We start from the raw sequence: 26163 nt of genomic DNA on the forward strand, positions 1-26163 counted from the left end.
GCATACATAAGGGAAGTGGGGGACATGTCCCACACATACCCCGGTTATGCCTTTGCTTGGGGGTGCTACGGGGGTGCTATGACTTTTCCAGGGGGAGCTACAGCACCCCCTAGCGCCCCCCTGGCGCCGCCAGTGCAAGTAGGGAACGAGGAACGGTGAGAACTGATTACCCCCAGATCGTTGTCATAACATCAGCACACGACACTACAAATCAACATAAAGACGGCAGGAGAGAGCCAATATTTCTAACCAGATGCTAACTCTTAAAAACAGGAATGCACTTGCGAGTAGCGTTTATGAATTCTCACAACAGAGTAAACTAATAAACAGCAGTTTCAGACTATACCATTTGTTTAATCACACATGGATTGCCTATATTTTTTCATCAATAACAAACTGCTCTGAATCACAAACTGATCTAAGGCTGTAGGCCTGTAAGCAGCTCAGACCTTTTAATGACAGCACGTGTTCACGTCACATCTTAAGTAAAACTTCTTGTTGCTCCTCTCCTTCTCTGTGGAGATGGCCTCCTGTCCATTTGCCTTTCTTTCAAAATTAAAAATAGGTAGGACTGGTGCTGGCAAAATGTCCTGTTTATATGGCATGAAGCCAGTCCAGCGCATTAACGAGAGTGCTTCTCTTTGAAGTGGTCCGAACCCGAGTTCTGATAGTAATTCCAACATCGGAGCTTAAGGATCCAAATTTGAGGAAGGCTGAATGCTGTGAACCTCAGCAGCTCTGAGGACGTCACACATCAGAGGGGATACAGAAAAAGCTGAAAACACCCAAGTGGTTTCTTCAATTTTTGGTATTAAAAAACAATATAGTATTTTTTTTAAATTTTACAATAAATATAATTTATGATTTTCTTTCAACTGATGTTGGCTTCAAAACACTTTTCAGTTCAGCTTTAAATAAAAATATGAAACAGATAATGTTTGTATCAGTATTGCTTCCTCTCAATTTTTTTGCATTTAGAACATTGACTGTAATAGAAAACTAACACCACATGGGGACCCAGAAGTTGAATGGGACCAGGTTCTTCACCTGGCTCCAGTACAGATCTAAAGTACCACCTCCTCCATTGAAGTGAGACATTGTCCTGGGTAAAAAAATAAACACATCTTAGATTTTTCTTTTAAGTCTCTCATCAAGATTTTTCTAAAATTAGTTATTTAATGCTTAAAAGAAAGCTCATGTGACACCATGATTGCTCGCAGAAGAATAAGCTAAACTTAAAATCCCCAACATCCCAACACAACTCTGGTTGTAAAAATACAACAGGACAGCACCTGTAAACAGGATCAAATAGCTTCAATTTGGAACAATGGAAGTAGGTGAATATATTTTGTACATCTTTTTCATACCAGTGATTCAGAATCATGTTTTCTTAGTTTTGTTCAACTCAGTGCTTTTCTTTAGTGCTGTAGCCAACAGTTTGTTTTGTGCCAACACTTTCTACGCTATATTAATTTCCGTTTTGTAAGTAACAGGTGTAAACATAGGTAATGATAGGTAAGTCCTAAACTAGTTGGTATTTTTATTCAAAGCTCTATAGGAGTTTTACATCCCATGGACAGTTTTTTTTTACTGCAAAGTATTGTTTTTTAATACTGAACCACAGTAACGTGTTTAATCAATCTACAGATGTTAAAACACTGTCTTAACCGGAATAACAGGCTTCTAGCTCCAAATGACTAATTACCATAAGCAACAAGCTCCACAGAGCTTAATTTGCAAATCATTACATATGCAGGTTAAGCAGATATTCTGTGCAGTTCTATCCCTCTTAGAGTTTTTTTTATGCCCTCGTAAATTCACACAAACACACATTTATGTTTTGTTGACATACTAATCTTTTAAAAACAATAGTCATACACTGTTCCTGTTGTTACTGTTTTCTACTGAAATCTTTCCAGAACCACAACTCTCAATGAGCTTCAGATCTTTTTAACCAGATCTCGAATCTATTTAATTGTTTCCATAAATAGAAATATAACATTTCAAAATAAAGTTATGTTTCTGGGAAATCTCTGCTTCATATCCTAAAACAATGGCACATTAGGAGTACCACATTCAGTTCCTGCACTCGGTTGCTGCCTATGGTATTTGAACTTTCTTTGTCTCCCTTTTCAATGTTTTGAACCTCAGCTGTGGCTGATAGTGTGAGGAAACTCTGCTAAAAAGCTGCCAAAAAGATCAGAGCACCTGCAGCCCGGAGAGGTCGCCACACTCACCTGCAGGCACTACTCTCTGGTTGTGTCTTTGTTTGGCAGCACTGTGTGTATGCACACGCATACCCCTGCATCACTCCATGCTCAGTTTCTCTTACACACACTGGTGCACGCACACAGGCAGGCACTCCTCTCCCTATCCAACTGATGGTCCATTCAAATTAAAATGAACTTCCATCACGCTAATGGGGGGGAGCAGAGAACAAAAGCACGGGCTCTCCACAGTCAGCAGGAATAGCAGGAGGATTATCGCTGCAATCGTCAGAGCTATTATCATTAAACCACGTTGCCACTCTCCCCCTCTCTGCAGCAAACCAACAGACCACACCAAGTTTACAGCAGCGAAACTTCAAATCAACTCATCCAGGGTTTTGGCAGCAGAACCATGCAGTGGTGCAAAGGTACAACACATAATTAGTTTAATTTCAAATACTGTTTATTGACATTATATGAATTCTGAAAATCAGTATCCATAATTTTAGTTTAATGACGCATTAACTCACATTTAGAGACACGCTGTGATCTGAGCAGCATTTCAAAAACAAGATTTTTTTTTAGGTATTTAGAGTTCCCAAATTGATCCTTTTCAATACAGCTATATCGGAAAAGATGTCAACAGCCCATTTCAGTTAAAGCTGCCTAAATCATCAGTGTTGCCAGCCACAACCTGTAACAATTTGAGTTTACCTAAATTAGCCCGGCATCAAAGAGCCAAAGAAAGTGTAAAAAAACAACAACAAAATGCACATTGTTTTTTTGCCTTTATTTTTTATTTGTATAATGAAGACAGATGGGAATCTGGAGACTGAAGTAGCTACAAGTGGACACAACAAGGACTCAAACCATGACCGGTTGTAGGGTTATCAGAAGGCAAACAGGAAATCTGGATAATAATTTATTGCAGATGCAGCTTTAGCAAAGCAGACCTCATATTTTGTGTAATTTCCTTGTTGTGAACATATTCACATTCTTGCCAGAAGAAAAAAAAATCCCAAATATTCTCTCAAATACTGTTTATCTTTTTAAACACATTTATCTCCAGCCTACTTACTACTAAATAGTTTGACTTGTTGACTTGATGTCAAAAGCCACTAATTTAGAATTCCACCAAATTCCAACAACAATTGCTTTTTTAAATTTAACCAATAAATAACATGTTATTGCCTATTTGCATGGCAAGACACAGTAGCAATAAATGCTGTGGTTCTTGTCTTTGCTGGGGTCGTTCTGTACAGAGTTTACATTTTCTCCCCTTGGGTTTTCTCCAGTAGCCGTGCCCATACATTTGCACACAGGTAGACTTGGAGATAACTCTAGAACATGGGATTCAACCTAAACTGACCTTGGTATCAGTGTGTGCACATGAGGTTGTTGGTCCTCCAGTTTTCTGTGTTGGCCCTGTAATGGACTGGTGATCTGCAACCAGTGCTGGTGAACCTAATCAGAATTAAACAGGTACAGAAAATGGATGGATGGTTGGACGATAGATGGATGGCTGGATTAAATTGACGACTTAGAAGAGTAGTGAGTGTCCTTGATTAAGACTCATTAAACTGGTCTAAACCCTCCTCATATATGAGAACAATGTAAAGAGTAAAGCATCAAGCTTTTGCACCATAAAGGGGGTCAAAGTTGTATTGCAGATGGTAGCTAGTCATATAATTTATCATCGTAAAGATAAATTGATACAACTACAATGAGAGGCATTAAGAGGCTTAATTCCAGTTAAAAGATGCAAAATATCGCCAACGTTTAGGTCTTTGTCGCCATCAGGCATGCAGTTTCCTTCTCTGAGAAAAACTCTCAAACCAGTAAATATAGAATTATGAAGTAACTGTCACATACATTTTCTTTGACAAAATCAACATATTAGCTAAATGATTACAGGGTTTCCCCCAATGTATTACCTGCCCTGCCACCAGGCTAAGCTCTGCTTGTTTATTGTAAAATATGTCCGTTTTCATATACGTTTTTTTTCCCACTCATATCAACTTGACGCGTTGATCACTGCGCAAGGCAACAGTGACGCAATCGCGCTGTCCCCACCCCTGTGCGAAGGCCCTGCGCGGTGTTGCGTTGCGTGGTTGTGCACCTCCCAGTTTTTGTAACTTGGCGCATGCCGCTGGTTTGCCTGTATTAGCATTTATAAAATCCCTCTATGAGAGACCATAAAAATAATCAAACGGCTCAAAATTCACAGATTACTGCTGCAGCCGATAAAAAAGGGGGTTTATAGCCCACAGAGGGAAGAAATGTTGGTTCTATGATGGGTGAATCGCAGCTAAAGCAAATAAATCAATGAAAGTCAAAATGAATGCTTTAAGTTTCAGTTTGACTTGTATCGCAGCCAGAAAATCTGCTCTCTTTTTTACCGTATTTCCACTGGTTATGTAGCGTACTAACCTGTTTTTTCGGAGAATACTGCTCCGACGTAAGCGCCAAATATAAACGCCTCTACCGTGCGCTCAGGTACACACACCATTCACGGAGCCCTGCACGACTCTGAGCCCTGAGGCCGAGCCTCCTTCAGCTACCGCCGGAGTTAGCATGTTGTCAGAGCCTCAGCGATAAACATCAAATGAGCACGTTTAACCAAAAATGGTTAGTTGAGCCAAAATTCAGCATGTGGCTTTACAAGACCGAATATGGTAAGCATGTTTTGTACTTATTGAGAATATTAAAATGAAGCGTGGTAATTTATCCTTGTTTAGCAGTAAAATGATTCTATTAAATTCAGCATTAGATATGCTTTGTTTTGTTGTTCCATGTAGTGATCCAACATGCAGCCTGTGCCACAAAAAGCACAGTACAGTACAGCATCTGTCTGTTTTTCAGAGTTCTCTGTTGTTATTCATTGGCCTTGACGTTGGTGCTTTGTTTGCACTTTTTCATTTATGTTAATTTAATTTATTTGTAAATGTGACTTAAATTAGGATTCAAATTAGGTGCAGTCAGTTAGTATTTATTTTATCTGTATTTTTGTTTAAAAAAGTATTTCAGAAGTGTCTTTTTGTAAAACTGTTGTTGTGTAAATATTTGGCACAAATATCTTACAATATCACATAATAATAAATAGCCATATTTTCAACTTTCCTGTCAACTTTAATCCTTTTTTGTAACAAATCACGGGCGGTTGGCAAATGGCCACCTACCACCAGGTTTAGCCTCTTTTCTGGGGGAAACCCTGGATTTAATTTAGCTGTTTTTCTGCCACCATCCTAACATCGGCCCACTGATGTGTCAGTATTTGGCATGGGAACAATCTGGTCTGCCTGAAGGTATCTGAAAACAGAACCTCCATTATTAGTTTTTTCAGCAAAACCTCAGCTTTTATTTGTTTCTTCTTATTTTTATATTATCACAATTGCTACCTAATTTTGTATAAATAAGTTAAATGTCAGTCTTATAGGACACAAGACAGACTGTTAAACTTACACATCAAACAATTATTTTCTTGTTCCTCCCTTTTTTATCATCATCCTCATTTGTGTTTGCAGGTATAAAAAAGGAGCAAGTACAAATTTGACTGTTTAATTAATTTAATCATAATATTATTATTATATGTCATTAATTAATTTTTTGGGGGAAGTCCACAAGGTAATGCTATATTTTTTACCATCAAATTTAATTGAAGTGCACTGTACAACAAATTACTAGGGGTCTTAACGGTACATATATCAATACCAAGCCATCACAGTATTGCCATCAGAGTTGGGGCATACAGTCAAACAAAAAATACATTGGTCACAGGTGATCACCACTCTCACTTTGATGACACCTTGTGTTTCTTTTCTTTGCTTTTTCTATCTACAACAACAGAAACAGAGTAGTGGAAAATACTATCTAAAGCAGCGGTCCCCAACCTTTTTAGTTCCACGGACCGGTTCATTATCAGACAGTATTTTCACAGACTGGCCTTTAAAGATGTGGCGGATAAATATAACAAAAAAAAAATGATACGACCGCCATGAAAATGGAGGTATTCTTTAAAACATAATAAACGTAAATCCAAAATGTAATTGCAACTTTGTTAGTTGCGTACTGGTATTGCGTTCTCAACATAAATAACACCCTCTCCTCCCCTAATATTCTCTAGTCAATATGGCGATGTTTAAACATGCCATTTAAAATAAGATACACTACAAATATAAAGTGCACAAAGAATACAACTCACCATAACGCCGAATCAGGTGCCTGTTTCTCAGTAATGAGACTGTCCTATCCAGGGCTTCCAGAGACGTTTGTTTTTTACTCATTGTGCGAGCTTGTGGGTTTGTTTTTAGTTGTAACGTATCACGTGACCTGAATAGGTGTTTTGACATGCATGAAGAGTGAGTCATAGAAGGCTGTAGTGGAGAGAAAACAAATGTCGTTCAGAAATACTGTAAGTTAATTATTCTTTCTCTGCAGCCCGGTACCAAATGACGTCATTTGGTACCTCTGATTTAAAGCACTCTACACCAAAACAATGAACAATTAGTATGGAAATTTATTTTTGGTATATGCATTTGAATTAGTATCCCTATCTTTTATTTAAATTATATCAGAAATGAGTTGATAGAAGTTTAGCTGCTTGTAGAAAAAAAAAGTCTTAACTTGAACTAACCAACTAATAAAAGGTAACTGACCTTTTAAAGAACAAAAGCTAAGAAAATAATGGGCAAGCAGAATTCTAGTGGATGATTGCATGACTTTTTCTTGAATAATTTGAGGCTGTGTATGTAAAGGCCAGAGGTAAAATGAGAGTGCACTGCTGTGTTAAGCGTTGATGAGGATTAGAAAGTGAAAAAGGTAGTTTAAAATGCAGAACAAAGGCTTTCAGGAAATGTACAGGAGAGTTTTTCTAACGTTTCACTTACATCAACTTTAACTATATACCTTGTGTCTAAATATGGAACCTGTAGGTCCAGCTGCTCCAACATCTCAGGGACACTTTCAGCCCTGAAATATCCTGTGTTTGTCCTTTACGGGCTGCAGGATTCATAGCCTCTGGTTCTACATCCCTAAAGCACCACTGACAGAAAAACAAAGGAAAGTGGTGAAGAGGAAATTCTCCAATATGGCAAAGCCCATCTAAGCAGACCCATGCCAAAGCTTCATGTGTGTTCAAACAATTCAACTGAATCCGACTGGATGTATACTCAGGCCTTATCTGAGAGAAGCCAAACATAATCTGAACTATCAAAGGCAACGGATGGGTGATTGGAACTCTTAGTTGTTTTTTTCTGGCAAACGCAAACACATATATTAAGCCCCAATACTTCAAGCTGTTCAAATCAAAATCAGGGTAGCAAGGTGAAAAATAAACACCACAACATATGTCTGACGAGAAAGTTGGAAAACAGGACTTTTCATATTACATGGATCAGCCTCGAGGTAAATAAAACTCCAGTCTGACCAATGCCAGCAAACTGTGTAGTGATCTGCACAGTTAATGCAGGCAAAGATTCTTGTAAATACCTTTTCATGGACTTGCAAGATAAGCCTGTCTGTCTCTCCTAGAAAAAAAACCCTAAAGGATGATAGAATTGATGGATGAGAGAGAGATTTACTGTAGAATGAAGAGGGGGGGGGAAACTGTTATTTAATGTTTGTGTGTGAGCAGAATGATGAGGTACCAAGGAAGCACATGTGTCCACTTATTATTAATGCACTAATCTACCATTAAATAATTCAATCAGCCACACAGGTCTATAATGCACATTGTGAGATGATTATTTATAATTAACAAGGAACTATTTACTATCAGATAGATTTACATAGAGTGTGTGTGAGAACGCTCTATACACCGACAACACACACTTATATATAAAGCTTCTTTAAACAGAAAGAGACAATAAAAAGAGAGATTTAATGTTTCAGTGCAGCCACAGAAAGGATTTAGTTGGTAAACTGTGGCAGATGTTTTGTTCCATCTTAATGTTCATGTGTAAAGGTCATCACTTCATCCATAAATTCCATCTATCTGGAAGTCATCAATTACTTTTACTTTTACTAAAGTAGAATTGAAAATGTTTTGGAGGAATTGTTCTTTTTTTTTTGACTAAGGTAAAAGATTTAAACGCTCCTGCGGGTACTGGTTAGCCCACCTCAAGGAAGCTATAATTAAAATGCTATTTAGTACAGATTTAATTAATTTACTGTTACTACACCTCCTGATGGACAGACAAAATAGCAAAATAAAGCAATGTGGCATTTGGGAGCAGTACATTCCCTTTATTTCTGCATTTGACACATCAGGCCACTGGTGTTCATCTAATGGGATCAATTTTTATCTATTATAATTAAAGATTTTCTATATGGTGCTGATGATCATTGATTGGTTGTTACATTATATGACTGCTTGGCTGAAAGACCATAATATTTTGGAACTTAAAAGCTTTAAAGCAGTGATGTAGTCTTATTTAATCATGTTTTCTTGAAGCAGTATCCCACTGGGCTGCAACTGTTGGCGCCTAGTTTGCAAACGGCATTCGTGAGAGAATCTTTCAAAACAAATGTCTTAAAACACTTGCATGTTGTCAGTTTCCTTGCATGTATCGCAGAGGGTTGCAATGTTGTAGCTTGCCTTTTGAAAATTTAGAAATTTGTGTGACATTTCTCTCAAGATAGTCGTAGACTTGCTGTGCACATAAAATATGCCATGATTTTTAAAAACTGGCAGAGCAAAACAAAACAACCAAAGCAACTAGCAAGCTTTATGGCCCAAACTCAGAATTGTGTGAGAATCGTGTTGCTCTACTCCATGATGTGTCAACAAAGCAATGACACTAATGCTACCCAAATTGACTAACCATAGTAAAGCTAGCAACTACAAGCTAGATAGGATACTTGCCTAGTTACATCTGAAAGCAATTGCTTCAAAAACCTGTCAGAATCTCAGTGATTAATTTGACTGATTGTTCATCACTGAGACCTTTATGAATACCTTGAAAGAAAAGAAATGATGGCAGATTAGGACCCGGAAGCTAACTCTTGCTAAAGTGGAAACAGACTGCAGTGGTAAATGAACAGCTAATTAGTCTTCTCAGCTCATTCACATTAAAAATCTACAAAAGATGGACAGCAGTGATTATTGTGATTGAGTGTCGTCCTCCGGCCAAGTGAATGAAGGTTAAGACAAGTTTCTTAAAGAGACAGAGTCAGCAGTGTGTCTTTGCATGTTCGCTTAGTAAAACTAAGAGGTAGGAGTTTCCCCGACCTCTAGACACAGCCCTCTGGAGAGGCCTTCTTGTGAAACACTCCTTCCTATTAATGGAAATAAATGTTGCCAGCCCCTCACTCATCTTCATTCCCCCCCCCCCACAGGGTGCAATAAGACGTGTCTATTCTTACTCCGGTCCCCTTCATTAACGTTATCTCAAATTGGCACCCAGTCTGATGGCGACAGAAGGGATGGCGAGCATTTAAGCTGCTTCATCCAATTTCATTCTTCCATACGAGTCTGGGTATCGGTGTTAAATTTGCCATGTCAGCACAGCACGCCACTTGTGCGGTGGTGTGACTGAAGCATGACATAAGTGTAAAGGTTTAAGCCAGCCACAGTCAACAGTTCACCGTGTGCCAGCTCATCAGTTGCTGACCACATAGTTAGGATTTTTAATTTTCAAATGGCAGCATAACACGATTAATGGCTGATTTGCTGCATTTTGGACTACATTTGTGAAACAACAACAACAACAAAAAAGGTTTTTAGAGCCTAAATTTAACCGCCCACCCACACATTTTTTTGGGCAATATGCTGCTTAAGGAATATGTCCCTTTTCACAGCTACCATGCTGACTGTCCACCCAAGCAAGCCAGGGGACAACAATAGCAGTGTGTGAGCTGCTGAACTGAAAAAATAGGGAGGGGAAAAAGGGAGATGAGAAGATTTTTATAAAACATGAAAGAGAGGTAGACAGAGAGGAGAGGAGTGAAACTGCTGAGCGTCAAATGATCTGGCCTCTCTCCAGGCATGATGACTCAGGGATGATGGCACAGTTAGAGCTAATTAGGATCATAAACGGGAGAAATGTTTTGCCACTGTGATGTGTGGGGCACTTCCACGCTATTGGCAGGACTTCACATTAGAAACGAGAGCCTGTCTTGATACAGCATGGTAAAATAAAAATTAAAGAAAAGAATCAGCTGCCTTAAATCAGCAGCTACCCTGAAAACAAATGCAATTTTAAATTAAACGAATCTCACACAGCATGTAATTAACCGTTTTGGTTTGGTGAAATGTAAAGATAAAGTCTATTCTGAGTCATTGTCTTTCTATTTGATGCTGACTGCAGTAGTTTAGGCTGCTTTTAATCAAAAGTCTTTCTTTTTGTAACCAGTGCTGCCAAAATCAAACACACTGCACTCTAAACTCTATCACATTTGTTTGTTTTCTAAAAAGATAAAGAAAAACTCCCATGTATTTGTATTTATTCACTTAAAAAGACAACAGAGTTAGGCTAAATGATTAAGTCAGATTTAAATCAGAGCAGATTTCTACCAAGGGGTTTTGTGCTTTCAAAAACATACTTAACCTTTTTATAAGTTGTTTTTTATTTGAAATATCTGTTGGTAAAACAACTACTTTCCTATTTTTTCTTTTAACATCAATTGAAAAAAGAAAACTGGATTTTCAAGATGGTGGTGTTCATCTGCACAATAATCTACAACATAAATCACAATTCTGTTGTTTTTCTTTTGGCTGCACCGATCTGCACATTGCCACAGCCAGTGAACTTGCATGAAAGATTTGGCAATTGTTTTATACCATATGTTCTTTCTGATGTAACCTGGGCTCAAACCTGCAGCCTCAGGATCACAAGACCGCTGAGCTACTGCAGCCCCCTACAACCTAAACCACAACATAGCTCCTTACATGCCACTGTAGGAAGGGCAAGTTTTTGAAAATATGTAACCTTCCAAAAACAATCAGAAAAAGTAAAATAAAATCTATCATGCAAATATTAGTACATATAAAGAAAAATTAAAAGAGAAAAAAATGATAATAAACCATCTAATATTTGGAGAATCTAAGTTACAAAATCTGATAATTTATGATAGAGAGCAGGCACACACTTGTTTCAAGGTATACCAGTTTTAAGAAGTCATTTCAAAACCACTAAGGTTCTATGTTCAATGATTCTTACAGATCTTTTTTTTTTTAGTAAGATGTCATAGAAAGTGCATGTTTTTCCCGTCTTATGTAGCACTCCCTCTCTTTTACTTGTTGGTGCCGGCAGTCAGTCAGCTGTGTTTGATGGCCAAGAAGAAAAATCATGTAAACCTTTCCCCTCGTTATGCCCTCAAGCTCCCAAATTCACAAAAACCAGAAAGGCTGAAAAAGTATTAGTCTGCACAAAAAACTGGACCACTTTAAACCTAGAACAAAACCCCTCACACATGCACTTTTTATAAACCTGGTTTTAGTTTTGTTTTTAAATCACAGTTTTTTGGGGTTAAATGGTATGCCTAAATTAGACTTTGGTTCATACCTCAATATGAGGGTCACTATTTGGTAATTCAAGAAAGAGAAAAATTGCCAAATGCTAGGTTTTTGTTTTGTTATTTTAAGAGTTTATAGAAGCTTTAACGAGGCATGTCATGTACAGCGGGTAGGATTTGTCACCTAGTAGCTTTACTATTACAGATGGTATTTACAGCTCTTTGAAGGCAGCCATTCAAAAGATTGACTCGTTTACGTAATACGTCACATGGTATGGTCAGTGACATATTACAACTGTACGTCATTCTGTATAGAAGTTGCCGCACTGTCCTGTCCATGTGTTTGTCAAGCGCACAACCACCCTTCACCTCTTGAGCGTATGTTCGCCAACCACGCGCTCCTCCCCTTTGCCTTTTCTTCTTCGTCTCAGTGGAATAGCAAAGGAGGACCGCGTGTGTGTCTGCATCTGTGTGAAACATGAGGGACTGTTTGCTTCAATTAATTTAACCTCAACTTGATGCAAATTAAAAAGCATTACAGAACTGAATAACATCTCCCAATCTGAAAATATAAAATAAATAAAATGGGAAACATTCAAACGTGTTAAGGGAAAATGATGCTTGATATTTGAGATATTTAAATAATAAATATGTAATATGCCTACAATAAAAGCACTGATTCTTTGACACGAATGTTTGCCATATAGGCACCTCTTTTCTCCTTCTACCACAGTCACTTTTATAATCATCTGATTTGTATCAAACAGGCAGGTCTTTATGCTTCTGCATGTTAACAAGAACCAGCCATGCTTTGCTTGATGTCAAGAGATTAAATAGTATCTTCTTCTGTTACTTTTCTGTTATGACTGTTAACAAATGGGTTTTAATAAAACCCATTTGTTAAGTTGTTAGTACATTTTTTTAGTTTTAATAAAACCCATTTAAATAAAAACGCACACACCTGCTGCTAAGGCGGGCATACGTGCTTTAAAAAAATACATGTACAAATACATGTACCAATACAGCCTTACATTACTTTTAAACAACCCGACGGCTTTCTGGTGATTTAACCAACACTGTTTTAAATAGAATTCTCGTTTTTTTGTGAATAAACTTGGAATTTATCCTTGATTTTCAAAACGTCAATAGTTGACAAAAAATTTATGCCTTGCCCACCATGGGATCATGGGTGAAAAAAGGAGGTCGTAGTGCACTTTTGAAGTTGTTCCCTCAGTTTAAGAAATGGTCCCTATGGATTTGCTACAACATTTGTGTGCTGCAGTTGTTGTGTTTAGTTTGGCTTTAGGTGGGAAACAGAAACAAACACAACACCGAGACAAGGGTTTACACACCGTCTACAAATTGCAACATCAGGCTATAATAAATATCATCAATAGACTTGTCTGTGTTTTTATTTAAATCACATCAAATATATATAAATCAGACATGTATCCTTTTAATGTAATTCCAACTGTTAAACTAGAAAGATGCCAGTTTGTATAATTTAGGAAAATGTTTATTTGCAGGAGTTAAAGGAAGTGACGTTTGTGGCTTTACAGCTTTGATGGCTTGTTTAAAAGTTAGTAATCCAGAAGGTAAAAATTTGTCCAACTTTTCAATGTTACTGAATCCAAACAATGACCTCTTGCTCTCAGACTGAATGACGTCTGTCAGAAAATCCTTGCGTACAGATTAACAAATGGAGGGAACAGATTTTGAATCTAAAAAAAGGAAGGGACAAATTTTCTCTACCTCAAATGTTTTTTCTAGCCATGATCCAGGCAGGCTTTATTATTACTAAATTAAAATTTAGTTGTGACTGTCGACACAATTACTTTTCTTTAAATATTACTATGTGATCTATATGATTATAGCTACAATGTAACTATAGCAATATGTGATATAATTTAAGCAGCAGTAGTAATAGTCGTCACATTTCTGTTTTAAAATAAAAGCTAATCGATCATATGATACATTTTTTTTACATTTTTGTTTAAAATGTTTATTTTAATACTGTGAATTTGGGCTGATTTGGTTGAAGGTTTTCATATTGTTAGAGTCTCATAAGAGACCATAATTATTACTGAACAAATAAATACTGTATCCTTTTGAAATATAAATGAAATTATCAAATTAAATAAAACATAAAAGGTATGAAACTGCTGTTTTAAAACTTTTGTCTGTGTGATGTGTTCACTGACACTGTGGATAACAGAGCTTCATGGTTTCAGAGCATCAGCCAGATCGGTTCCTTTTGTCCAACAACGCCCCGCAATTACCAGAACAGTTTCAACAAAGTGACTTCGCTCCCTCATGTCACAGGCTCCCACCTGTTGATCTGTCTGGTGGTCTGCAGACACACAGACACTGACAGGAAGTGAAAACGCTTTTGACTCGGTGGCCCGCTTCTCTGTTTATGAGGACTGGCAGCTCCCTGCAAACAGACTCACACGAGCAATAACTGTACCCCACACACACATGGGTAAAGCTCTGTTAATACACACGCACACACATGCAAATCAATGACCATACAGAGTCAGCATCTGATCTACTCCAGAACACACACACATTAGCACTGTGCCATTGTAAAATGCCTTCCCTAAAGTAGTCATTGTTTTGAAAGCTGTTGTGGACAGATTGATGGAGTGTAACACATGACTAACTCAATTAAACTGTTTGTGTTTAGTCGGCATGGCAACAAGTGCAACAAGTTATTTGCGGTGAGTAATACCTTTATCTTTACAACTGTGGGAGTCATCAAACAACAGACTAATTAACTTAAGTGTCACCTTCTGATTTTTTTTTCCTTTGTTTAATCTGCATCATTTGATACTTATGGTTTCTTTTGTGCACAAGCTGACCGAGGCAGTCCACAGCGACTCAAACACGGCTTTCATTTTTACATGAAATTTGTTTTAGTTTTTGTTGCTACTAAACTTTAAGTACAAATGTCTTACTGCTGTACTCCAAAAAGCCAGGAGGGACTATTTCAAGATAATTACTAATTATGCTAATGGACCAAAGTTGCTCTGTTCCTTTTCCTTGGTCCTTTTTTCTGCTGTCCTCCAGAGACCACAGTCAGTCGTAATAACCTTTTTTTTTTTTACTCCCTAAGCTAAATGCTCGGTCATTTAGAGGACACTGTGTCCTAAACCGCCAACCTTTCTGCAGTTACCCTTAATCAGGAAGTGGCTGTAAATTCACAAAGCCATGCAAGCGCACACGGCGGAGCCGTTTCCGCTGGCACCGACCTTCATTAACCTCATAAATGCCAGCGGTGTTCCCGTCGCAACTCCTAATGCCATTATCAGCACAAACGCAAACAAATGTGATAGAGCTGTTTCGGGGCTAAAACCGGAGCTTTGCATCTGCAAAATAATATCTCTCTTTTTCACTGCCGTGACATTGGTGCGTCCCAACGCGGAGACTGCTACCAGCGACAAGCAGCAGTATCCCTTCTGAACCCCACCCCACCATCTTCTTACCTGCTGGGATTGAACCTACATTGGTAAACTGGTGGCGAGGGAAATTTGCAGGAAGCTGCAAGATGTGAATTTACCTAAAACCTACCATGTTTGAATTTTACATGTTCAAACAGGGTGAGAATAAATGTAATAACTATGTAAGTGTTTACACAGATTATTAGGCTGCTTTTGCACAGAAAATTTAGCAAGTTTGATTAAAAATAGCACCTGAATTAAAAAAAAAATGAGAGCTGTTTCTACTTTACCTCCCTTCTGATAGTTTTCCAGAGAGAATTGGCATTGAGCATATTCCTACTCCCCCCCACCCCATTTCATTTATTTTTTACATCTAGCTTTTTATTGGTACAAATATTGAGCTTTTCAGAGTCACAATGTGCTCATTGTATCCTACATTACACAGACTTGTGTTCTCAATTTGCATGCCTTTCCTTCTAGTGACTTAAACAAATCCTGTTGCTGATATAACGTCAGTTTTATTTAAACACTGCTGAGTGTTTTTTTATGATTTGACAGATGAAAACAGAGAGGCAGACAAGAAAATGATACTTGACATGTATGCATGCAGCTGAAATGTTGCCTGGAAGATGCAAACAAGACATGAAAACGTACATCTGTCGGAAAGTCACACAACTGTCAGAGGCATTGTATGATTCATTTGTAGCCTGTATGAGGGTCTGTATAGTTCAAGTCAACACATATAATGCTAATTAGAAAGAAAATGGTAAAAAAAAAAAAAAACATTCTGGTTCCTTTCTGTCTGGAAGCTTTTGTTGCATCCCTCCTGTTTCTTATGATAAGGGCAAAGGAGCTTAAAATGGGTACATAATAACAAAATCAAAATGAATGAAACATTGTGAGAGGATAAAATGAATAAAATTTCTGCGTATGATATGTACATAGAACTTTTTAGATGGTTAAAATTGCCACTTTTTAATTGATCATTTAAAAAAAAAAACAGCTTAACGCTTTTTTTGGTTATTCCTAAAACAGCGACGGTCACTGAGTTGAAAAGAAATCTATTAAACCATTAAGGATCTGTGGTTGTTAATAAACAGCTCTGCAGCCTAACCTTTGAACCCGTCCTCTATCGCTGCCATCAGCGCGGAAAAGGAAGAGGATAAAAGTCCACAGCCAGTCGTTTATGCTCCTTCTCTTTTTGTGGATGTCAGACAGTCAGAGAGGACCGACGGTGAGTGAGGGGTCTATGACAGCCCCCCTCCTCCTGACCTGTCCCGCTAATGCCCTGTCCTGTCTTTGCACAGAGGCAGGATGCGAAATGATCCTCACCTCTTTGTCCTGCATCTTCTAACTCCCCCGTGGCTGCCTCACTTACTACAAACGAGGGCGTAAACAATAAATGCCACATAAATTACATTTCCCTCGCTGTGTTTTTCACATTTCCCACCTTGGTGCTGTTGATGATACGCTGATAGACTGTACTGGGACTACATGGTGATAAGTGTGGCTATAAAAGAAAAAAATAATGTTGCTCTATAAATCTCTGCGGTGCTTAGTTTTGTGCGTAAAACAGCAGACTGGATAAAGGAGAAGGATTGTGTTGCACATACGGCACAGTTTAAAAACAGCGATGCTGCTGACTGACAGAGTGGATTCCACAGAGAAAATATTAGTCAAAAAAATAAAAAACCTAGGCCGTGCTGCATCCAGTCAGATGTTCCTATTGTGTGTAGTAATCGGTGTCCCTTTGAGGACATGACCACAAATCAGAAGGCCGTGATTAATTAAAAGCCAGGCACATTTGTGAATCTGTGGTCAAATGGCGCAAAACAAAACTCAAACAGTCCCTAAGAATCCCAGATTTCTGTGATTTCAGGGAATTCGGAGCAGGGACAGCTGCCTAATGATGGGAGTGAGTAAATCTCAGACCTGTAATCTTCACTTTGGATTTATTTCTTTCAGCTTTCCAAAAAATGAACATGAAAAAAAATAACTTGGTGGAAAAGAAATTAATAGAGGCAGCAGGATTGATCCTCTTGACTACACACATGGGTTTTAGCGCGTCCATTTACAAATAATCTGCAGCCTTTTCAGGAGATTAAGCCTCAAATGCCACACTATAATCCCTCTATGATTTTCATGCCTTAAAATTTTTTGAAAAATAAATAATTGTGCAGAAATCTCTAGATAACAATAACTTCTCTATTAAGATAAAGGCCGATGATGAGAAGAATAAATAAAACTTAGTCCAGTTTTTGGATAATCTGAGGTCAAGTTTAAAGTGAGGCGTGGGGGGGGGGATAAAAACTCCTATTTTGACATCTCAAGTTGCACATGTACAACAGGGCTCCAGTGGGTCGTTACCGGCCTTCCCAAAGACACACTTCATTTCCAACCGGCCCCTGAGCTGGCCCCTAATGTCCCATGTTATCAGAGTGAATCAGAAGTGCTGATAAATTAGCCCCTCGCAAACACACTCCGAAGGGCCCCCGTCAGCTAATGTGCCTGTATGTTTGTGTGTGATGCTCATATGCAATGCCTAATGTTGTGGAACCAATTCTGTCGTTTCCATTATGTAAATACATTTGCCTCGCCGCTATATTTTACGTATTGTCTCCCATGTCTCAATTACTTGGGCTATTAAAAATCAAGAGGTTATGGAAATGAAGCGTGGCTGTCTGGTGGTGGTTTGATGACAAAGTGCAAAGTGTTTGCTAAAAGCTTGTTATGCATCCAAAGTGGAGACGTCAACACGCTCCGAGCGTTCATCCACCTTCAGAATCGCCGAACATTATCGTGTTATAATCTCTGACACGGGAAACTAAACGTGTTGATGCTGTTTTATTTAGGTTCTCTTAAATAAAGGTGGTAGAAGATATAAAAGAAAGAACAAAAAAAATGACTTATAGTGTTTTTTCATGATCATTGCCAGACAAATATTCACTTGATAGTTCCAGTTTGGCATCTTAAATACATTAGAAAATAACCTTTAGCCTCATTTATGGTTTTAAAGAGTCAAAGCTTTCACAGGAGAGCATATTTCTGGATTTATAAAAAATGTCACTCTGCAGTTTTGCTTCTTTTTTGTTTTCTTTCCTTTTTTCCATTGAGGAGGTTAGTTAAGTATGGCCAAATAAAGAAGGCACATTGTCTCGCAGGAAGAGATGGAAATGTTTCATCAGCCAGTACTGCAAATTGTTTTATTCTCTGCTATTATTTTTTGTTTTTCCAATAAAGAATCTGTCTTTTAAATATGAAATCCCTGGCGAAGATGCTGTGGGATGCAGGGCATAAACCGGCACGATGAACCCCGTCAGCATCCATTACTGCATGGAAACAGAGTTAGTTTTAATGTTTCAGTCGCTGGAAACCATAATTTTTTTTTTTTATTACAAATGAGTTAACAATTCTTCTTCATTAGGGATCACTTATAAACCCCCTGAAGAAGACTTTTTTAAATGACATAAAATAAACTTTAGAAGGGTCAAACAGATTTATTGTGTCCCTTTTCTCCTGATGAAATCCCACAACTTGGGACTTTTTTAGTATCGAAGCAGAACAGTTTTCATACCAGGAGCCTAAAAGAAGAATTATTTGGATTATCCCTGCATTGTTCTTGTCATGGCTCATAGTTCATTCAAATATCAACATTTTCATTCAGATGAGTGCCGTAAGGTTTGATCTACGAGGATGAACATTTTAAATCTTTATCAAAAAGCTGACTTAATGAAATGGAATCAATTTTGTATGATAACAGGATCCGGAGGATTTAAACAGGAAAAATGTCCACTTTACTACATAACATTAAATAAAAGTTCTTAAAAGTCTGATTGGTTTCTTTACTTATTTTTTCCCTAAATTCTGGGTTGAGGTGAACATTAAAAGGTGAGAAGGAACTAAAGTTTACAGAAGAGAAGACCGTGCGTGATTTAAAACCGCCTCTGTCTGTGCGCTCCCGTCCGTTTGCGCCCAACACTGAGGTTAACATTTGTCATCATGCACATTTCTTCTACCTTTTCTCTTCGGTCGCCTCCTCCTCCTGCGCTTCAGCTTGCATTTGAGCTGGTTGCTGCTGTTTCCAAGTACGGATGCCATCGGCGCGGAGCGGAGCGCAGGAGGACAACTTGGACTCTCCGTCTTCCTCTCTGTGTCTCTCTCTGACAATGCTGCGTCCTCTTTCCGTGCTCTCGGAATATATCTCGCCTCTCGCTCTTCCTCTCTGTGTGTATCTCACACCTTCCGAAAACAGGGGAGGAGGGTATGTCTAATTCTGTGGCAGCTCAGAAAGTCCGGCGGCTCCTCGCGTCCAGCTTCACGGAGCCTCTGCCGATAAAAGCCTGGAGATGTGCGCTCCTGTCTCCGCCGCGCACCTCTCCGCCCCTGTCGGCACGAGATTTTTGGACATCAGCCACTTTGGACTCAATCATGCAGGACAGCCTATCTATTTGCTGCCGAGGTTTCTAATTAGGGTCCAATCGCAGCTGTTTGGGAGGTGTGACATCAGCAGCAGCGACACCCACCAGCTCACAGCCCTTCTGAAGGCTGCCTCAGACCCACACCGCACACTTTTCCGTCACTTTTTATCTGCTGGAAGGGAGCTGGCTTCTCTCCTGCCCCTCACACAGGGGCCACAGGTCAGTCAGTCAGGAGACAGAGGGCCACTCAGAAGAAAACTAAACCAAAAAAAATAACTCAGGAGGAAGACTTCTGCTGCTTGTTTTTGACCCTCTAGATTTTAGTTGAAATGTTGAGATTAAGGTCCAATGTAGAAAAATAGATACAAATGTTGTTTCAAAACATTTCTTTTTGTTTTTTGGGAGTTTTTATTTATTTATTTATTTTTTTCAAAAGAATGAACATAAAATCAGAATGTTGGGAATAAAGTCAAAATGTTTTAAATCAGAATGTTGAGGGAAAAGTGAAAACATTGAACATAAAGTTAGAAGATTTAGAAGAAAAGCCAAAAAGTTGAGAAAGGTTAAGATTAAAGTCAATGTTGACAACAATGTCAGAATGTCAAAATGGAAGTTAAAATGTTGAAATTAAAAGCAAATATTCCGGTTATTGTTAAAATGTGTTGAAAGCAGTCAAAAAGTTAAAATGAAAGTCAAAATGTAGAGATAAAAGTTAAATATTTGAAAATAAAGTAAAATACCAAAGTAAATTCAAAAGACTATCTTAAGGATAAAGTCAAAATGTAAAGAAACAAATTTAAAATGTCACGTTTAAATTCAAAATCTTATAATAAAGTTCCTTTAAAAAATAAAAACAAAAAACAAAAAAAAACTAGAACTGCAAGCAGTCATCAACGGGTTCCAATCCTCCTCGCTCCGCCCCTCTCTGCACACTCTACTCCCGAAGTCCCGCCAGCGTGGCTTCACCGCGTCTTTCATCCAGTGGACTGAGTCAGAAGTTGTAAGGACGGTGCGTACTCAAAAGCAATCCATGAGATGCAATGGTATAATTTCTAAAGAAATCTTGGGAAGAAAAAGCTAACTGCCATTTTATACCACACAGAGCCAAAGAAATAAACTCATCTAAAATCCATTTTTCATTCAAAAAATACCAAAATATTCTCAGATGATCAAGTCCATATCTGAAATAATATGCATTCATCTCCATGTCCCTAGTTGCAATGCTGTTTCAGTAAAAAAAAATGTTAACTGTAATTTTATACAACAGTGAGCCAAAAAAAATATTCATAAAAAATTCATAACTCTTCAACAAATTACCAAAATATTCTCTAATGATTATACCTTCATGTGGAATAATTTTCTTTTATTTCTATGTTCCTGGATCAAACATATTCTTTATTTTAAAAAATTGATAACTTAATTTTCATGATGTCTAGCTAATATGCAAAAAAGTATAAAAAATTGAAACTTTATTATAAAATTTCCCAAATAGTCTCACATCACCATGTGTATATGTGTAATAAAGTTTGCACTTTGGGAAATCTCCACACTCAATGGCTTTTGTACAAGAATTGTTAACCTTTGCTACAGTGCTGGTCATACTGAAATATATTCAGAAATTTGTTAAAAATCAGTGTCTCAAAAAAAACCTCTAAATAGTCACAGTTGACCATTTTCATATCCTTTGTTTTCCCAAATTTTCCAATCTACCATAGTCTAGAGGTTTTTCCAAAATAAAATAAAAATCGGCCATGTTGGTTAGCATTTATATATTTACATTTATTAACCACAAGGGGGCGATCAAATTTGAGCGATATTTCTTGTGCTTTGTAGTTAGGCTAGATCTGAACAGAATACCAAATTTCAAGTCGTTCGGCCAAACAGAGTCCAAGTTGCTACTGCTAGCAGGAGCTACAATCTTTGTAAATAGTAGCGACACAGTTGAATATAGAGCTGCAAATTTTGATCAGCACTTTTAGGGTTCATGCAAGGAACATATCCTGTATGTCTTAGGCCTTTAAATGCAACAAGTGAATTTATGTGAATTTTCTAAATGTTAAAGGCTACATGTACATTTTTGCACATAAGCCACGTCCACTTTGACCAATCATTACCATATTGATAACATAGTTTCAAGGTCATATCCTGAAGATACCCACCAAGTTTCATGTAAGTCCATTCAGCTATTTCGGCAGTATAAGTTTTGCCTACTTATAGCGCCCCCTAGAGTTGGATCAGGCTGAAAATGGAGAGAAACCCTTTATTCGGCCTTAGGCACCACTGTTCTAAAATGTATTGATAAACTTTTAACTATGTGGAAGTTATGCTCAATAAACGTTTTTTTTTGGAAATAATTTTTTTGTTTACGAATAATTCATAAATTCGTTCATATTGATTGGTAAGCCAGTTGTCCATTCATACCACATGAAATTTCACTTCAATTGGCTTTGAGCCTCGGTAGGAGTTAATGAAAGTAGGTTCCGCATATTTTGCAAGTTTTCTACTAGTTAGCATAATTTCACAAATTTTTTCAAAACTCATGTAAAAAAGCCATAGTTTACAGAAAACACCAGAATAGAGATATTGTGCGTACATGTAGTAGTTGTGAAAGAATTCGCAAAAAGGCATTTCTTGTTGTAACAGCGCCACCTAGAGGTCAAATTTTGCAACTTTTCCCTCAAACATAGAGAGCGCAATTCTATTATCGGTCATTTCCAGGAATTTAACGTTCGATTTGGCTGAGTTCAAAGCTCAAAGGTGAAATAGCATATAAGCCACGCCCACTTCATTATATTATTCAAGATATCATCTTATATTGCGGTCTTGATCATCTGTACCAAGTTTGGTGTAAATCTGTCAAGCGTCTATTCAGATATAAACGTTTTGAAATTATAGCGCCCCCTATCGGTATACATGCAAAAAATTTAATACAAAGTGGCAACATTTCATCTACTATTGGAATCTAAATGCATTTTCCATAATCTTAAAGTATGGCGGAGATATTTATAGTTAACCGTTGTGATAGCTAGCGCTGAAGTGTTTGGTATTCCGTCACTCGCACAAAATTCAAAAATGTTTAAACGTTTTTAATCATCGCTTCAGCACATCGGTTTATAGATGTTGTGTAACAAGTTTCATGTTGTTCTAGCTCATAATGGGGGAATAGTAATCAAAAGTAGTTTTTTTCTGTATCGCGCTATAGAAAAAAATCTAGTTAGGCGGAAGTGGGAGTGGCCAATGTAAAGGTGAGGCAGAATCATCCAAACTTTAAGGTCCCATCAAGATTTTGAGCGTAGGACCTGTGGTTTAGGAGTTATTAGCAAAAACACATTGTCTTTTGCTATAGCGCCCCCTAGGTATGGGACGATCTGATTTTTTTTTTGTCTGAGTAGCAGTAGGGTTTTTCTATCAGACTGTCTCGTTGGCTTTTCCCCAGCAGTTTCTGGTTTTTCTGGCCAATTGTTTTTGTACGGATGAAAAATCTGTACAAAAACAATAGGGTTCCCTGCTCCACTGGGAGCAGGAGAACGGCCATGCCTTGCATTGCATTGGCCGTCCACTCGCTTTCGTGGGCTTCGAACCCTTAAAACAAGCCATCTGTAAAACAGAAACCTAAGATAGTCATATGTTTTGAGTACGAAGTGACTTTGTATTTCAGATTAGGTTTTAATTAGAAGGAGATCCTTTCTGCACAAACACCATAACGTCAATCTGGAGCTGTTCAGATTCTGAAAGAACTTATTTAAATATGCACTTTAGCTTGCAGTATGAGTTTTAAAACAAAGCAACAATATCTTTTTATAAACTTTAAATGATTTAAGAGTATTTTGTCACCAGTGTTTGAGACTTTTATCGTGAAGGATTGAAGGAAGGGCTGTGAGTTCTGTTGCTGTAATTGATGCAGTAATAAACTCTACCTGGTACTTGTTCAAATAAAATCCCTCCTGTAGTTATTTTGTAGTTTGCCCAGTTAAAGTGCAGCCATAACCCTCAGCTAAAATAAGAATATAAAAACAGAACAAACACAGTCGGGTTCGGGAGCACAGTCAGGTTTGCTTTCCTGGGTTTTGTTTTGAAACACAAGTTTACCTGTTTTTTCCAACATTTCAACTCCAATATCAAAACTCGTAAATAAAAACAAAAATCTTCTAGTTAGTTTAAATTTGTTTGAAATAGGGACAGCACACAAAAACACAACTTTAAAAAATGATGTGACCATTGCTTTTTGCAGTCCTTCTTGCCAAAAGCTAATTTGTACACCCAATCCTTGATTGTGCTTTGTAAAAAAAAAAAAAAATCTAAAACTGCCAATACAAAAAGAAAATTATGCATCTATAAAGCAATAAACAAAGACATTTACATATACATAAACAATTCAAATGAGGAAAACAAGAACATATAAGAGAATGAAATGTTGCCCAGTTTCAGCTGTATAAGCTGATGTACATCAGTGTTCAGGGTGAACGTTAACAACTCTGACATTAGTTAAAAACTCATAAGTGTTGGCAAACCATTTCAAATCTGAGGAGCTCTAAGCAAAAAGAAATTTTGTCTATGTTATGTTATGTTTTGCTGCTGTTTCAGTCTCCATTAACTGCTCCCCTTGTTGGAGCTCCTGTTCTGCTGGCTTTTAACATCATTTTACTCACTGCCTCTGGAACAAGGTCACAGAGACATTCAAGAGTCAATTTTATAAAAGAAAAAGTATAAAACTGTCAAAGCTTTTGGTCCTGTTCTCACTAAATCAAACTTTTTTTTTTTCTAATCGGAGCTTCTCTGCTGCATTTGCACCTCCCAGCTAAACACAGAGTTTTGGTGAAAAAAAGATGTTTTCAAAAACGCTTTCCAAAGTAGGGAATTTGAAGAACTTAAAACATTTTCACATATGACATAGCGGTCTAATTAACACGTGCTCAGTATCACGGTGTGCTCTAGGAACCAAAACAACAATGAAGCTATTTTTACTGGTTTTTCTACGTCTGTCTCATTTATTCCCGATCCTGTCCATATTCAACTTTGATTGTGCATGGGGTTTTATAGGTTCTTGTTTCAACGTCTAGTCAGTGAAATGCATAGAAAAAAAATGATTTGAAAAAAACATCTGAAGTACCATAGTATGGAGTAAGATTTGTTTCACAATTATTCAATCAAAAAAAAAAATCATGTCAAACAAAAAAAAGTAGTATTCAATCAAAAAAAAAATGTCAAACAAAATAACATCTTAAAAACTTTTTAATCATAAAAATATTTTTTTACGAAACAAAAATTTATTTAAAGATTTTTTTTGATTGAAGTCACTAATTTTTTGATTGAAACTCTTTTTTTTGGTTGAGTCAATTTTTTTTGGTTGAGTCTATTTTTTTTTTTGGTTGAGTCTATTTTTTTTTTGGTTGAACTCGTTTTCTTGCTTATACAACCTTATTTGCTTAATTATAAATAATTATCACGTTTTAACAAGATATGTATCACGTTTTAACAAGATACGTATCACGTTTTAACGGGATAGTGTTCAAATTTTTTTTTTCCTGCGTGATAGCAATTCGCTTCTGTATTCAGGGTCTGTCGCTTCAGTCAGCGTTAACCAATAGGGAGACGTCTTACATCGCTCGTCCTTAATCCCCGCCCAGAATGTTCATGTAAGCTTCCCCAAAGCAAATAAAGTTGTATAAGCAAGAAAACGAGTTCAACCAAAAAAAAAGACTTAACCAAAAAAAAAAAAATAGACTCAACCAAAAAAAAGTTTCAATCAAAAAATTAGTGACTTCAATCAAAAAAAATCTTTAAATTTTTGTTTTGTAAAAAAATATTTTTATGATTAAAAAGTTTTTAAGATGTTATTTTGTTTGACATGAATTTTTTTGATTGAATACTACTTTTTTTGTTTGACATGATTTTTTTTTTGATTGAGTACTACTTTTTTTGTTTGACATGATTTTTTTTTTTTAATTGAATAATTGTGCAACAAATCTAACTCCATACTGTAGATGTGTCCTAAAAAATTTACTTTTCCTGTATTTTTAAGTAGGGCCACTTCATTGTAGTTTTACCTAAAGTCTTCAGAGTTAGTTTGTAAAATGACATCACAGGTTTTGAAATAGATGGCGTTGGTTGGTCCCAAACAAGTACATAATAGGAAATATGAAAATAAAGAAAATCATAGCCTGCAGATACAACTGGACAGCCTTTACTGGTAAGAAGTTGTTTTATTGGCTTAATATGAGACTGAAATTTGAGATGAGGGTCTAAAACAACAAGCAAACATTTGACCTCCTCTACTTTTTAGATTTACCTCTGATCAACGGCAACATTACAAACTTTTTGTCTGATTGTAAAACATAAAAAACTGTTTTGGTATAATTCAGAGACAAAAACTGATTCTTAAACTACTGAGACACACTCACCTATTGTCTATTCTGTAACTTTGCAGCCTGCTGTGAAGTTTTCGCAGTTACATATATGACAGCATCATCTGCAACCAATTTTTTTTTTATTTTTATTTATTTAAAGGCCCATAACCATTAATCCATATGTCTATATTTCACATCAATATAAATGTGCCAGAGTTAGCTCATCAACTAAATTTTATCCATTTTCCTTTGGCAGGTAAAAGAAAAAAAAAAGCCCGTTTAAAATCATAAAAACAAG

The 26163-nt window shown here is 37.2% G+C and overlaps 1 protein-coding gene across 1 annotated transcript in view; it reads right to left on the reverse strand.

Moving 5' to 3' along the window:
• Nucleotides 1–19927, reverse strand: part of adarb2 (adenosine deaminase RNA specific B2 (inactive)) — a 334275-nt gene extending 314348 nt beyond the window's left edge. The window contains exon 1 of the mRNA XM_037973320.1: nt 19117–19927. Within this exon, the coding sequence (XP_037829248.1) occupies nt 19117–19198 (82 nt within the window). The 5' untranslated portion in view covers nt 19199–19927. The remainder of the gene's footprint in view (nt 1–19116) is intronic.
• Nucleotides 19928–26163: the final 6236 nt, after the last annotated feature.

Source organism: Kryptolebias marmoratus, linkage group LG21 (genome assembly GCF_001649575.2).
Source record: "Kryptolebias marmoratus isolate JLee-2015 linkage group LG21, ASM164957v2, whole genome shotgun sequence".
NCBI lineage: Eukaryota > Metazoa > Chordata > Actinopteri > Cyprinodontiformes > Rivulidae > Kryptolebias > Kryptolebias marmoratus.